The sequence below is a fragment of the Psittacula echo genome, assembly GCF_963264785.1.
Source record: "Psittacula echo genome assembly, chromosome: 30".
NCBI lineage: Eukaryota > Metazoa > Chordata > Aves > Psittaciformes > Psittacidae > Psittacula > Psittacula echo.
Window position 1 is genome coordinate 1085549 of NC_137765.1, and position 15634 is coordinate 1101182.

A 15634-nucleotide genomic window follows, 5' to 3' on the forward strand; every position below is an offset into this window, starting at 1 on the left:
TGGCTCCTCCGGACACCGGGAATGCTCCTACCTTGGCTCCTTCTCGGCCGGCGGCTCCGGGCAGGCCCTGCTCGCCGGGGGGGCCGGGGGGGCCCGGGTGTCCCCTCTCCCCCATGGGTCCCGTCTCTCCTGATTTGCCCTGTGGGGCAGGAGGAGGGTGAGGAGATGGGGGGGGGGGGGGGGCACATCCCACCTCCTTCTGCATCCCATCTCCTCCTGCATCCCACCTCCTCCTGCATCCCACCTCCTCCTGCATCCCACCTCCTCCTGCATCCCACTTCCTCCTGCATCCCACCTCCTCCTGCATCCCACCTCCTCCTGCATCCCATTTCCTGCCTTATCCCATCTCCTCCTGCATCCCACCTCCTCCTGCATCCCATCTCCTCCTGCATCCCACCTCCTCCTGCATCCCACCTCCTCCTGCATCCCATTTCCTGCCTTATCCCATCTCCTCCTGCATCCCACCTCCTCCTGCATCCCACCTCCTCCTGCATCCCACCTCCTCCTGCATCCCACCTCCTCCTGCATCCCACCTCCTCCTGCATCCCATCTCCTCCTGCATCCCACCTCCTCCTGCATCCCACCTCCTCCTGCATCCCATCTCCTCCTGCATCCCACCTCCTCCTGCATCCCACCTCCTCCTGCATCCCACCTCCTCCTGCATCCCACTTCCTCCTGCATCCCACCTCCTCCTGCATCCCACCTCCTCCTGCATCCCACCTCCTCCTGCATCCCACCTCCTCCTGCATCCCATCTCCTCCTGCATCCCACCTCCTCCTGCATCCCACCTCCTCCTGCATCCCACCTCCTCCTGCATCCCACTTCCTCCTGCATCCCACTTCCTCCTGCATCCCACCTCCTCCTGCATCCCACCTCCTCCTGCATCCCACCTCCTCCTGCATCCCATCTCCTGGTGCTCACCTGGGGTCCCACCACCCCTGTGGGGCCAGGGGGGCCAGTGCGACCATGGAAGCCCTGCAGAGGAGAGAGGGATAATGGTCAGGGACACAGGGATACAGGGACACAGGGACACAGGGACACAGGGACACAGGGACACTGGGATACAGGGACACAGGGACACAGGGATACAGGGACACAGGGACACAGGGATACAGGGACACAGGGACACAGGAACACAGGGATGCAGGGACACAGGGACACAGGGACACAGGGACACTGGGATACAGGGACACAGGGACACAGGGACACAGGGACACTGGGATACAGGGACACAGGGACACAGGGATACAGGGACACAGGGACACAGGGACACAGGGACACTGGGATACAGGGACACAGGGACACAGGGACACAGGGACACAGGGACACTGGGATACAGGGACACAGGGACACAGGGACACAGGGATGCAGGGACACAGGGACACAGGGACACAGGGACACTGGGATACAGGGATACAGGGACACAGGGACACAGGGACACAGGGACACTGGGATACAGGGACACAGGGACACAGGGACACTGGGATACAGGGACACAGGGACACAGGGACACAGGGACACTGGGATACAGGGACACAGGGACACAGGGACACTGGGACACAGGGACACTGGGATACAGGGACACAGGGACACAGGGACACTGGGATACAGGGACACTGGGATACAGGGACACAGGGACACAGGGACACTGGGATACAGGGACACAGGGACACAGGGATACAGGGACACAGGGACACAGGGACACAGGGAGCAGAGCACCCACCGGCTCGCCGCGCTGGCCCGGGTGTCCTGGCAGCCCGTCCTTCCCGGCAGGACCCTGGGCAGGACACAAGGGATCGGGATGCGGGATCCACTCCCCATTCCCACTGCTCCCCACAGGGAGCACGCAGGGGCCCTGCCTGCCCCACTGCCCCCTGCATCACTTACAGGGGGTCCTTTGGCACCCGGGAAGCCGCTGGGTCCCTCTGGACCTGGAGGACCCTATGGGAAGGGGAGAGACCCCCCCCATCAGCAGAGGCTCTCCCTGTGCTGGGAATGCTGACTCCCTTCCCAAGGGATCCCTGCAGCATCCCATTTACCTTCTCTCCCACTGCTCCGGGGGCTCCGTCATGGCCGGGGTCTCCCTTGGGATACAGGAACAGGATGAGCGTCCCCAATGCCTGCTCTCCCAGCTCCCTGTCCCCCATCATCGCATCCCAATCCCAGCCCCATTCCCCTCTCCCAGCTCCCTGTCCCCCATCATCGCATCCCAATCCCAGCCCCATTCCCCTCTCCCAGCTCCCTGTCCCCCATCATCGCATCCCAATCCCAGCCCCATTCCCCTCTCCCAGCTCCCTGTCCCCCATCATCGCATCCCAATCCCAGCCCCATTCCCCTCTCCCAGCTCCCTGTCCCCCATCATCGCATCCCAATCCCAGCCCCATTCCCCTCTCCCAGCTCCCTGTCCCCCATCATCACATCCCAATCCCAGCCCCATTCCCCTCTCCCAGCTCCCTGTCCCCCATCATCGCATCCCAATCCCAGCCCCATTCCCCTCTCCCAGCTCCCTGTCCCCCATCATCGCATCCCAATCCCAGCCCCATTCCCCTTTCCCAGCTCCCTGTCCCCCATCATCGCATCCCAATCCCAGCCCCATTCCCCTCTCCCACTGCTCCCTGTCCCCCATCATCGCATCCCAATCCCAGCCCCATTCCCCTCTCCCAGCTCCCTGTCCCCCATCATCGCATCCCAATCCCAGCCCCATTCCCCTTTCCCAGCTCCCTGTCCCCCATCATCGCATCCCAATCCCAGCCCCATTCCCCTCTCCCAGCTCCCTGTCCCCCATCATCGCATCCCAATCCAGCCCCATTCCCCTCTCCCAGCTCCCTGTCCCCCATCATCCCACCCCAATCCCAGCCCCATTCCCCTCTCCCAGCTCCCTGTCCCCCATCATCGCATCCCAATCCCAGCCCCATTCCCCTCTCCCAGCTCCCTGTCCCCATCATCGCATCCCAATCCCAGCCCCATTCCCCTCTCCCACTGCTCCCTGTCCCCCATCATCGCATCCCAATCCCAGCCCCATTCCCCTCTCCCAGCTCCCTGTCCCCCATCATCGCATCCCAATCCCAGCCCATTCCCCTCTCCAGCTCCCTGTCCCCCATCATCGCATCCCAATCCCAGCCCCATTCCCCTCTCCCAGCTCCCTGTCCCCCATCATCGCATCCCAATCCCAGCCCCATTCCCCTCTCCCAGCTCCCTGTCCCCCATCATCGCATCCCAATCCCAGCCCCATTCCCCTCTCCCAGCTCCCTGTCCCCCATCATCGCATCCCAATCCCAGCCCCATTCCCCTCTCCCAGCCCCCTGTCCCCCATCATCGCATCCCAATCCCAGCCCCATTCCCCTCTCCCAGCCCCCTGTCCCCCATCATCGCATCCCAATCCCAGCCCCATTCCCCTCTCCCAGCTCCCTGTCCCCCATCATCGCATCCCAATCCCAGCCCCATTCCCCTCTCCCAGCTCCCTGTCCCCCATCATCCCATCCCAATCCCAGCCCATTCCCCTCTCCCATGGCCATGGAGCTGGGAGCTGTGGATGTGGGGGGCAATGGGGACCGCATGGTCAGGCTCCCACCTACTTGGGTCCAGGTTTTCCTGTGGGACCAGGAAGACCTCGATCCCCTGGGATACCCTATGGAGGCAAAGAGAGGGGTGAGGAGGTGTGGGCAGGGAATGGGGCGGGATGATGGGGGCCAGGGATGGGAGTGGCTGGTGCCAGGGTGCTTCCCATGGGATAGAGGCAGAGGTTGGGATTACACTGGTCCCCAGGCTCCGGTTGCTGTGGGATGCAGCCGGCTCCAGCCTCATTGCCACTGGGATGTGGCAGAGCCAAGTTCGGTTGGATGGGTTAGAGCCGGGCCTGGAATGGCTCCTGTGGGATGAATCCACATGGGAATGGGTGCCCGGGGCTGGGGGTACTCACCGGGGGCCCTCGCTGCCCCGTTGGTCCGGCCTGGCCAGCCTTGCCCTGCAGGAGAGAGCAGCAGCTATGGGGCAGCCCCACATGCTCCTAGGGGTGGGATGGGATGGGATGGGATGGGATGGGATGGGATGGGATGGAAGGGAAGGGATGGGATGGGATGGAAGGGAAGGGATGGAAGGGAAGGGATGGGATGGGATGGAAGGGAAGGGATGGGATGGGATGGAAGGGAAGGGATGGAAGGGAAGGGATGGGATGGGATGGAAGGGAAGGGATGGGATGGAAGGGAAGGGATGGGATGGGATGGAAGGGAAGGGATGGGATGGGATGGAAGGGAAGGGATGGGATGGGATGGAAGGGAAGGGATGGGATGGGATGGAAGGGAAGGGATGAGATGGGATGGAAGGGAAGGGATGGAAGGGAAGGGATGGGATGGGATGGAAGGGAAGGGATGGGATGGGATGGAAGGGAAGGGATGGAAGGGAAGGGATGGGATGGGATGGGATGGAAGGGAAGGGAAGGGATGGGATGGAAGGAAGGGATGGGATGGGATGGAAGGGAAGGGATGGAAGGGAAGGGATGGGATGGGATGGAAGGGAAGGGATGGGATGGGATGGAAGGGAAGGGATGGAAGGGAAGGGATGGGATGGGATGGAAGGGAAGGGATGGGATGGAAGGGAAGGGATGGGATGGGATGGAAGGGAAGGGATGGATGGGATGGAAGGGAAGGGATGGAAGGGAAGGGATGGGATGGGATAGAAGGGAAGGGATGGGATGGGATGGAAGGGAAGGGATGGAAGGGAAGGGATGGGATGGGATGGAAGGGAAGGGAAGGGAAGGGAAGGGAAGGGAAGGGATGGGATGGAAGGGAAGGGATGGGATGGGATGGAAGGGAAGGGATGGAAGGGAAGGGATGGGATGGGATGGAAGGGAAGGGATGGGATGGGATGGAAGGGAAGGGATGGAAGGGAAGGGATGGGATGGGATGGAAGGAAGGGATGGGATGGGATGGAAGGGAAGGGATGGAAGGGAAGGGATGGGATGGGATGGAAGGGATGGGATGGAAGGGAAGGGATGGGATGGGATGGAAGGGAAGGGATGGAAGGGAAGGATGGGATGGGATGGAAGGGAAGGGATGGGATGGGATGGAAGGGAAGGGATGGAAGGGAAGGGATGGGATGGGATGGAAGGGAAGGGATGGGATGGGATGGAAGGGAAGGGATGGGATGGGATGGAAGGGAAGGGAAGGGATGGGATGGAAGGGAAGGGATGGAAGGGAAGGGATGGGATGGAAGGGAAGGGATGGGATGGAAGGGAAGGGATGGGATGGAAGGGAAGGGATGGGATGGGATGGAAGGAAGGGATGGGATGGATGGAAGGGAAGGGATGGGATGGGATGGAAGGGAAGGGATGGGATGGGAGGAAGGGAAGGGATGGGATGGGATGGAAGGGAAGGGAAGGGATGGGATGGAAGGGAAGGGATGGAAGGGAAGGGATGGGATGGAAGGGAAGGGATGGGATGGAAGGGAAGGGATGGGATGGGATGGAAGGGAAGGGATGGAAGGGAAGGGATGGGATGGAAGGGAAGGGATGGGATGGGATGGAAGGGAAGGGATGGAAGGGAAGGGATGGGATGGAAGGGAAGGGATGGGATGGAAGGGAAGGGATGGGCTCACTCACCCTCTTGCCCTTCTCTCCCTCCAGCCCCATGGCGCCGGGAAAGCCGGTGGATCCCTGAGGACAAGGAGCACAGGTGCCAATCCCGGGATACTCATCAGGATGCTTCCAGGGACATCCCGGGGCTCACCCTGCTCACCTTGGGACCCTGGCGCCCGGGATAGCCCGGGAGACCTGGAACACCGAGCCGGCCCTGCGGAGACAGAGAGAGCTTAGGGACAGCAACATGGGATGCAAGGATATAGGGACACCAACATGGGATGCAAGGATATAGGGACACAGGGATACAGGGACACAGGGATACAGAGGGATACAGGGACACAGGGATACAGGGACACAGGGATACAGAGGGATACAGGGACACAGGGATACAGGGACACAGGGATACAGAGGGATACAGGGATACAGGGATACAGGGACACAGGGATACAGAGGGATACAGGGATACAGGGATACAGGGACACAGGGATACAGAGGGATACAGGGACACAGGGATACAGGGACACAGGGATACAGAGGGATACAGGGATACAGAGATACAGGGACACAGGGATACAGGGACACAGGGATACAGGGACACAGGGATACAGAGGGATACAGGGACACAGGGATACAGGGACACAGGGATACAGAGGGATACAGGGACACAGGGATACAGGGACACAGGGATACAGAGGGACACAGGGATACAGGGATACAGGGACACAGGGATACAGAGGGATACAGGGACACAGGGATACAGGGACACAGGGATACAGAGGGATACAGGGATACAGGGATGCAGGGACACAGGGATACAGAGGGATACAGGGATACAGGGATACAGGGACACAGGGATACAGAGGGATACAGGGATACAGGGATGCAGGGACACAGGGATACAGAGGGATACAGGGATACAGGGATACAGGGACACAGGGATGCAGGGACACAGGGATACAGGGATACAGGGACACAGGGATGCAGGGACACAGGGATACAGAGGGATACAGGGATACAGGGATACAGGGATACAGAGGGATACAGGGATACAGGGATACAGGGATACAGAGGGATACAGGGATACAGGGATACAGGGACACAGGGATGCAGGGACACAGGGATACAGAGGGATACAGGGATACAGGGACACAGGGATACAGGGATACAGGGACACAGGGATACAGGGATACAGGGATACAGAGGGATACAGGGATACAGGGACACAGGGATACAGGGATACAGGGACACAGGGATACAGGGATACAGGGATACAGAGGGATACAGGGATACAGGGACACAGGGATACAGAGGGATACAGGGATACAGGGATACAGGGATACAGAGGGATACAGGGATACAGGGATACAGGGACACAGGGATGCAGGGACACAGGGATACAGAGGGATACAGGGATACAGGGACACAGGGATACAGGGATACAGGGACACAGGGATACAGGGATACAGGGATACAGAGGGATACAGGGATACAGGGATACAGGGACACAGGGATGCAGGGACACAGGGATACAGAGGGATACAGGGACACAGGGATACAGGGATACAGGGACACAGGGATACAGGGACACAGGGATACAGAGGGATACAGGGATACAGGGATGCAGGGATACAGGGACACAGGGATGCAGGGACACAGGGACACAGGGATGCAGGGACACAGGGATACAGGGATGCAGGGACACAGGGACACAGGGATGCAGGGACACAGGGATACAGGGATACAGGGACACAGGGATACAGGGATACAGGGATACAGAGGGATACAGGGATACAGGGATGCAGGGACACAGGGACACAGGGATGCAGGGACACAGGGACACAGGGATGCAGGGACACAGGGATACAGAGGGATACAGGGACACAGGGATACAGGGACACAGGGATACAGAGGGATACAGGGACACAGGGATACAGAGGGATACAGGGATACAGGGATACAGGGACACAGGGATGCAGGGACACAGGGATACAGAGGGATACAGGGACACAGGGATACAGAGGGATACAGGGACACAGGGATGCAGGGATGCAGGGATACAGGGATACAGGGATACAGGGACAGGGCCTCCTCTCACCTTCTCTCCCGCAGGGCCGGTGCCTCCGGGCTCTCCCGTCATTCCCGTCTGTCCCTTCATCCCCTCGGGCCCATCCTCACCGCGGGGCCCCAATGGGCCCTGGTTCCCCTGGGACAGGACCACAGGGATGTGGGGCTGCTCCCTATAGAGCTCCGTGTGTCCCAGCAGCATCCCTCATCCTGCAGCACCCCCCATGGTACCCCCCATCCTGCAGCACCCCAATGGTACCCCCCCATCCTGCAGCACCCCAATGGCACCCCCCATCCTGCAGCACCCCAATGGTACCCCCCATCCTGCAGCACCCCCCATGGTACCCCCCATCCTGCAGCATCCCCAATGGTACCCCCCATCCTGCAGCACCCCCAATGGTACCCCCCATCCTGCAGCACCCCCCATGGTACCCCCCATCCTGCAGCACCCCAATGGTACCCCCCATCCTGCAGCACCCCCATGGTACCCCCCATCCTGCAGCACCCCAATGGTACCCCCCATCCTGCAGCACCCCCCATGGTACCCCCCATCCTGCAGCACCCCCAATGGTACCCCCCATCCTGCAGCACCCCCCATGGTACCCCCCATCCTGCAGCACCCCAATGGTACCCCCCATCCTGCAGCACCCCCATGGTACCCCCCATCCTGCAGCACCCCAATGGTACCCCCCATCCTGCAGCATCCCCAATGGCACCCCCCATCCTGCAGCACCCCCAATGGTACCCCCCATCCTGCAGCACCCCCAATGGCACCCCCCCATCCTGCAGCACCCCAATGGCACCCCCCCATCCTGCAGCACCCCCAATGGCACCCCCCATCCTGCAGCACCCCAATGGTACCCCCCATCCTGCAGCACCCCCAATGGTACCCCCCATCCTGCAGCACCCCCAATGGCACCCCCCCATCCTGCAGCACCCCAATGGTACCCCCCATCCTGCAGCACCCCCAATGGTACCCCCCCATCCTGCAGCACCCCCAATGGTACCCCCCATCCTGCAGCACCCCCCATGGTACCCCCCATCCTGCAGCACCCCCAATGGCACCCCCCCATCCTGCAGCACCCCAATGGTACCCCCCATTCTGCAGCACCTCCCATGGTACCCCCCATCCTGCAGCACCCCAATGGTACCCCCCATTCTGCAGCACCCCCCATGGTACCCCCCATCCTGCAGCACCCCAATGGCACCCCCCATCCTGCAGCACCCCCAATGGTACCCCCCATCCTGCAGCACCCCAATGGCACCCCCCATCCTGCAGCACCCCCAATGGTACCCCCCATCCTGCAGCACCCCAATGGTACCCCCCATCCTGCAGCACCCCCAATGGCACCCCCCCATCCTGCAGCACCCCCAATGGCACCCCCCATCCTGCAGCACCCCAATGGCACCCCCCATCCTGCAGCACCCCCAATGGCACCCCCCATCCTGCAGCACCCCCCATGGTACCCCCATCCTGCAGCACCCCAATGGTACCCCCCATTCTGCAGCACCCCCAATGGTACCCCCCATCCTGCAGCATCCCCAATGGTACCCCCCCATCCTGCAGCACCCCCCATGGTACCCCCCATCCTGCAGCACCCCAATGGCACCCCCCATCCTGCAGCACCCCCAATGGCACCCCCCATCCTGCAGCACCCCAATGGTACCCCCCATCCTGCAGCACCCCAATGGCACCCCCCATCCTGCAGCACCCCCAATGGTACCCCCCATCCTGCAGCACCCCAATGGTACCCCCCATCCTGCAGCACCCCCAATGGCACCCCCCATCCTGCAGCACCCCAATGGTACCCCCCATCCTGCAGCACCCCAATGGTACCCCCCATCCTGCAGCACCCCCCATGGTACCCCCCATCCTGCAGCACCCCCAATGGTACCCCCCATCCTGCAGCACCCCCAATGGCACCCCCCCATCCTGCAGCACCCCAATGGTACCCCCCATCCTGCAGCACCCCCAATGGCACCCCCCCATCCTGCAGCACCCCAATGGCACCCCCCATCCTGCAGCACCCCCAATGGCACCCCCCCATCCTGCAGCACCCCAATGGTACCCCCCATCCTGCAGCACCCCCAATGGTACCCCCCATCCTGCAGCATCCCCAATGGTACCCCCCATCCTGCAGCACCCCCCATGGTACCCCCCCATCCTGCAGCACCCCCAATGGTACCCCCCATCCTGCAGCACCCCAATGGTACCCCCCATCCTGCAGCATCCCCAATGGCACCCCCCCATCCTGCAGCACCCCAATGGTACCCCCCATCCTGCAGCATCCCCAATGGCACCCCCCCATCCTGCAGCACCCCAATGGTACCCCCCATCCTGCAGCATCCCCAATGGCACCCCCCATCCTGCAGCACCCCAATGGCACCCCCCATCCTGCAGCATCCCCAATGGCACCCCCCCATCCTGCAGCACCCCAGTGGTACCCCCCATCCTTACCCTGTCCCCCTTGGGGCCCAGGTCCCCCTTGAAGCCAGGGAATCCATCTTCTCCCTGCACAAAAGGCACATTTGGGGGGGGGCTGAGCCCCAAATCCCAAGGCAAAGGTGGGGTCCCCCCACCCTCAGTGCCCCCCAACACCGCAGGGGCACCCACAGCACCCCCATTGTCCCCCATTGTCCCCCCTCACCTTCTCCCCTTTGCTGCCCTTCAGGCCCCGCACACCAAAAGCTCCCTGCAGGGACACAGGGGGGTCAAAGGGGAGACCCCAATGGGGGGGCACCCCCTGGACCCCCACATTGTGCCTTTGGCGGGGGGGCTGCACTTACCTTCACCCCACGGGGTCCTGGGTACCCAATGGGACCTGGGGCACCCACAGGGCCCTGGGACAGAGACAGCAAAGATGGGAACTTCCCCTTGGAATTGAGACCCCATTCCCATGGGAATAAGGACCCCATTCCCCATGGAATAAGGACTCTATTCCCCATGGGAATAAGGACCCCATTCCCCTTGGAATAAGGACTCTATTCCCCTTGGAATAAGGACCCCATTCCCCTTGGAATAAGGACTCTATTCCCCATGGGAATAAGGACCCCATTCCCCTTGGAATAAGGACTCTATTCCCCATGGGAATAAGGACCCCATTCCCCTTGGAATAAGGACTCTATTCCCCATGGAATAAGGACCCCATTCCCCTTGGAATAAGGACTCTATTCCCCATGGGAATAAGGACCCCATTCCCCATGGAATAAGGACTCTATCCCCCATGGGAATAAGGACCCCATTCCCCATGGAATAAGGACTCTATTCCCCATGGGAATAAGGACCCCATTCCCCTTGGAATAAGGACTCTATTCCCCATGGAATAAGGACCCCATTCCCCTTGGAATAAGGACTCTATTCCCCTTGGAATTGGGACCCCATTCCCCTTGGAATAAGGACTCTATTCCCCATGGAATAAGGACCCCATTCCCCTTGGAATAAGGACTCTATTCCCCTTGGAATTGGGACCCCATTCCCCTTGGAATAAGGACTCTATTTCCCATGGAATAGGGACCCCATTCCCATGGCAATAAGGACTCCATTCCCCATGGAATAAGGACCCCATTCCCCATGGAATAAGGACTCTATTCCCCATGGGAATAAGGACCCCATTCCCCTTGGAATAAGGACTCTATTCCCCATGGAATAAGGACCCCATTCCCCTTGGAATAAGGACTCTATTCCCCTTGGAATTGGGACCCCATTCCCCTTGGAATAAGGACTCTATTCCCCATGGAATAAGGACCCCATTCCCCTTGGAATAAGGACTCTATTCCCCTTGGAATTGGGACCCCATTCCCCTTGGAATAAGGACTCTATTTCCCATGGAATAGGGACCCCATTCCCATGGCAATAAGGACTCCATTCCCCATGGAATAAGGACCCCATTCCCATGGCAATAAGGACTCCATTCCCCATGGAATAAGGACCCCATTCCCATGGCAATAAGGACTCTATTTCCCATGGAATAGGGACCCCATTCCCATGGCAATAAGGACTCCATTCCCCATGGAATAGGGACCCCATTCCCATGGCAATAAGGACTCCATTCCCCATGGAATAAGGACCCCATTCCCATGGCAATAAGGACTCCATTCCCCATGGAATAAGGACCCCATTCCCATGGCAATAAGGACTCCATTCCCCATGGAATAAGGACCCCATTCCCATGGCAATAAGGACTCCATTCCCCATGGAATAAGGACCCCATTCCCATGGCAATAAGGACTCCATTCCCCCATCCCAGGGCATAAGGAGTGGGGGCACCCCCGTTACCTGTAGGCCCTTCTCTCCCGCTGCCCCTTCCCGGCCAGGATGACCCTGCAGGGATGCACAAGAGCCGGGATTTGGGATGCTTCCCGGCGCTTCCCGCAGCGCTCCCGCAGCCCCTGGCTGCCACTCACCGGGGGCCCGGTGGCTCCAGCTACGCCCGGCATTCCCGGCTTTCCCGGCAGGCCCTGGGGGGGAGCGGGAGGTGTAGGGATGCAGAGGGATTGGGATCAGATCCCTGCCCTCCACGCCAGGTCCTCACTCACCTTCTCCCCCGGCAGCCCCACGGGGCCCTGGGGGCCGGGCAGACCCTGTGGGACAACACAGCAGGGTGATGGGAAGGGGCTCAGGGTGCCCCCAGCCCCATGGGGACCCCCATTGGCACCCATCACCTTCATGTACCTGTGGGCCAGGGTTCCCTTGCTGCCCCGGGGGTCCCGGCTCCCCATGCATTCCCTAGGGAAGGGCAGAGAAGGTCCATTAGTGCAGCGAATCCCTCCTCAGAGGGGGTTTGTTCCCCATTCCAGGAGCATCCCGGTTAATCCAGGCGGGGGGGCTCCCAGTGGCACCCACCACGTTGCCTTTAGGTCCTGGTGCTCCGTCAATGCCACTGGTACCCTGTGGAGAAAGGAGGGAGGCTTGGGGGATGCTGCTCCCAAAGTGATGCTGAGCCCCAAGGTGATGCTCATCCCAAAGTGGTGCTGCATCCCAAGATGATGCTGCACCCAAAGGTGATGCTGCATCCCAAGGTGATGCTGCACCCCAAGGTGATGCTCATCCCAAGGTGCTGCTCATCCCAAGGTGATGCTCATCCCAAGGGGATGCTGCACCCAAAGGTGATGCTGCATCCCAAGGTGATGCTCATCCCAAGGTGATGCTGCACCCCAAGGTGATGCTCATCCCAAGGTGATGCTGCACCCGAAGGTGATGCTCATCCCAAGGGGATGCTTATCCCAAGGGGATGCTGCATCCCAAGGTGCTGCTCATCCCAAGGTGATGCTGCACCCCAAGGTGATGCTGCACCCCAAGGTGATGCTCATCCCAAGGGGATGCTCATCCCAAGGTGATGCTCATCCCAAGGTGCTGCTCATCCCAAGGTGCTGCTGCACCCCAAGGGGATGCTCATCCCAAGGGGATGCTCACCCCAAGGTGCTGCTCATCCCAAGGTGATGCTGCACCCCAAGGTGATGCTGCACCCCAAGGTGATGCTCATCCCAAGGTGATGCTGCACCCCAAGGTGATGCTGCACCCCAAGGTGATGCTCATCCCAAGGGGATGCTCATCCCAAGGGGATGCTGCACCCCAAGGTGATGCTCATCCCAAGGGGATGCTCATCCCAAGGGGATGCTGCACCCCAAGGTGATGCTGCACCCCAAGGGGATGCTCATCCCAAGGGGATGCTGCACCCCAAGGGGATGCTCATCCCAAGGTGATGCTGCACCCCAAGATGATGCTCATCCCAAGGTGCTGCTCATCCCAAGGTGCTGCTCATCCCAAGGGGATGCTGCACCCCAAGTTGATGCTCATCCCAAGGTGCTGCTCATCCCAAGGTGATGCTGCACCCCAAGGGGATGCTCATCCCGATGCTCATCCCAAGGGGATGCTCATCCCACGGTGCTGCCCATCCCACGGTGCTGCCCTGCCCGGCCTGACGAGTGGTTTGAGGTGGGGACAGGAGCAGGCTCTTACCGGTGGTCCAGGGGGCCCGGGGGAGCCACGGGAGCCGCTCAAGCCTCTCATACCCTAAAACCAAGGAGAGGAGGGGTCGAGGCGGCCCCGCTGCCCCCAGCACCCCCCATTCCCCAGGCTGGGAGAGGCACTCACAGGTTCCCCCGCCTGCCCCCGCGGTCCCGGGAGGCCGTCGGAGCCCTGGAGAGGACAAAGAGGAGCTGAGCCCATCCCAGCCCCAGGCAGAGCCTTCCCCATCCCTCCCGTTGCTCCTCACCTTGGCACCCTTCTCCCCAGGGGGTCCTGCGGGTCCCGGCTTGCCCACGTCCCCCTGCAGAGGACGGAGGGTGAAGCAGGATGGGGATGGAGGGGACCGGAGGGGACACGGCGCTGGCCCCCCTTACCCTGTGGCCCTTCTCGCCCGGCAGCCCCGGCAGCCCATCGAAGCCTCTGTCGCCCTATGGGGTGGGACAAGCAGCAGGGTGAGCCCCACATCACCCCCCCCCCCCCCCAACAACAACAAGGACATGGGGGTCCTGTCCCCCCTCTCAGCACCCATCCTGCCCCATTCACACCACCTTGGGACCGGGTTCCCCCGGGAGCCCCCTGGCACCGTCAGCTCCAGCACGACCCTGTAATGAGAGGAATGGGAAGGGGCTGAGGGCTCCTTTGGGATGGGGATGGGAACGGGGCCTCCTGGATCCTGGGGGGGGGCAGAAGGTGACCCCCAGGTGTGTTACCCGTCTGCCCAGCTTGCCCGGTGGCCCCGGTGCTCCCTGCATCCCGCGGGGCCCCTGATGGAGAGGAGGAGAACGTCAGAGGTGGGTCTGGTGCAGGCGCCGGCCCCACCGAGCCCCACTCACCCGCGGCCCCATGTCCCCTGCATCCCCTTTCAGGCCCGGGTGTCCTGGTAGACCCTACAATAACAAGAGGGGAGGGTTTCATTGATGATGGGGAGATGCACGCGGTGATGCTGAGGGAGATGCTCGATGCGGGGGGCTCCCTGCACTGGTACTCACCAGGGGGCCGGGGCGGCCGGTGAGCCCCATGGGACCTGGGGGACCCTTCATGGCAAGCTGGGGATAGGAGGAAGAAGAGGGATGAAGGGGAAGGAGGAGGAAGAGGGATGAAGGGGAAGGAGGAAGAGGGATGAAGGGGAAGGAGGAGGAAGAGGGATGAAGGGGAAGGAGGAAGAGGGATGAAGGGGAAGGAGGAGGAAGAGGGATGAAGGGGAAGGAGGAGGAAGAGGGATGAAGGGGAAGGAGGAAGAAGAGGGCTTGGAGAGGGGGGGTCCCCACCTTTGCCTGCTGCAGGATCGCTTGGGCTTGAGCTTCTTGGAAGGAAACAGTGGGAGCCTTGAGGGAGTCGCCTCCAAACTGGAACTGGAGGGAAGGAGCAGGATGAGGGACACGGAGCATCCCTGGGTCCATGTCCCCATTCCCCACCGGAGGGACCCATCCTGCTCTTACCGGCAGCATGATGATGGTCCCTGCGGGGCCGCGGATCCCATCAGCTCCAGGCAGGCCCGGCCGTCCCGCGGGACCCTGGAATGGGATGGGATGGGATGGGAAGGGAAGGGAAAGGAGGGGGCTGAGCCAAGCTGTCAGGTCAGGGCTTGCAGCTCCATCACCCCGCAGGCACCGACAGGTCCCAGCAGAGCCCCGGCTGCTCCGTACCTGATCCCCGCGGTCCCCGGGCAGCCCTGGGAGCCCCGGTGGTCCCGGGGGCCCCGGTTCTCCCTATGGGAACACAAAGGCACCGAGGTGAGGCTTTGGGAAGCCCTTCCCAGCCCTTCCCACCGCAGCTCCCGGCTCCTCACCGCAGCGCCCGGGGGTCCCGGGGGCCCCTCGAATCGACGACCCTAAAGGGAAAGAGGCCCCAAGAGCGTCTCAGAGGGGGGGTCCCGGAGGAGGAGAGGGGGGGGCACAAGGCTCCTGGGGCCCCACTCACCGGCTCCACGCTGCCTGGCTCCCCCTTGTCCCCCTTCAAGCCAAGCACCTGCATGAGGAGAACAACGTGGGGCTGGAAGGAAGGGCTCCAAGGCAGCCGAGTGTGCG

General features: G+C 61.6%; 1 protein-coding gene across 1 annotated transcript in view; it reads right to left on the reverse strand.

Moving 5' to 3' along the window:
- The window catches only part of COL5A3 (collagen type V alpha 3 chain), a gene marked incomplete at both ends in the record, with an annotated part of 30760 nt that overhangs the window by 7628 nt on the left and 7498 nt on the right, over positions 1–15634 (reverse strand). Inside the window, 31 exons of the mRNA XM_080636201.1 lie at positions 32–139; positions 922–975; positions 1724–1777; positions 1888–1941; positions 2040–2136; positions 3576–3628; positions 3920–3964; positions 5597–5650; positions 5733–5786; positions 7671–7778; positions 10098–10151; positions 10288–10332; positions 10427–10480; positions 11916–11960; positions 12044–12097; positions 12176–12220; positions 12312–12365; positions 12483–12527; positions 13599–13652; positions 13734–13778; positions 13855–13908; positions 13982–14035; positions 14156–14209; positions 14318–14371; positions 14441–14494; positions 14597–14653; positions 14876–14959; positions 15047–15121; positions 15254–15316; positions 15397–15438; positions 15528–15575. Coding sequence (XP_080492327.1) covers positions 32–139; positions 922–975; positions 1724–1777; positions 1888–1941; positions 2040–2136; positions 3576–3628; positions 3920–3964; positions 5597–5650; positions 5733–5786; positions 7671–7778; positions 10098–10151; positions 10288–10332; positions 10427–10480; positions 11916–11960; positions 12044–12097; positions 12176–12220; positions 12312–12365; positions 12483–12527; positions 13599–13652; positions 13734–13778; positions 13855–13908; positions 13982–14035; positions 14156–14209; positions 14318–14371; positions 14441–14494; positions 14597–14653; positions 14876–14959; positions 15047–15121; positions 15254–15316; positions 15397–15438; positions 15528–15575 — 1815 coding nt within the window. The remainder of the gene's footprint in view (positions 1–31; positions 140–921; positions 976–1723; positions 1778–1887; positions 1942–2039; positions 2137–3575; positions 3629–3919; positions 3965–5596; positions 5651–5732; positions 5787–7670; positions 7779–10097; positions 10152–10287; positions 10333–10426; positions 10481–11915; positions 11961–12043; positions 12098–12175; positions 12221–12311; positions 12366–12482; positions 12528–13598; positions 13653–13733; positions 13779–13854; positions 13909–13981; positions 14036–14155; positions 14210–14317; positions 14372–14440; positions 14495–14596; positions 14654–14875; positions 14960–15046; positions 15122–15253; positions 15317–15396; positions 15439–15527; positions 15576–15634) is intronic.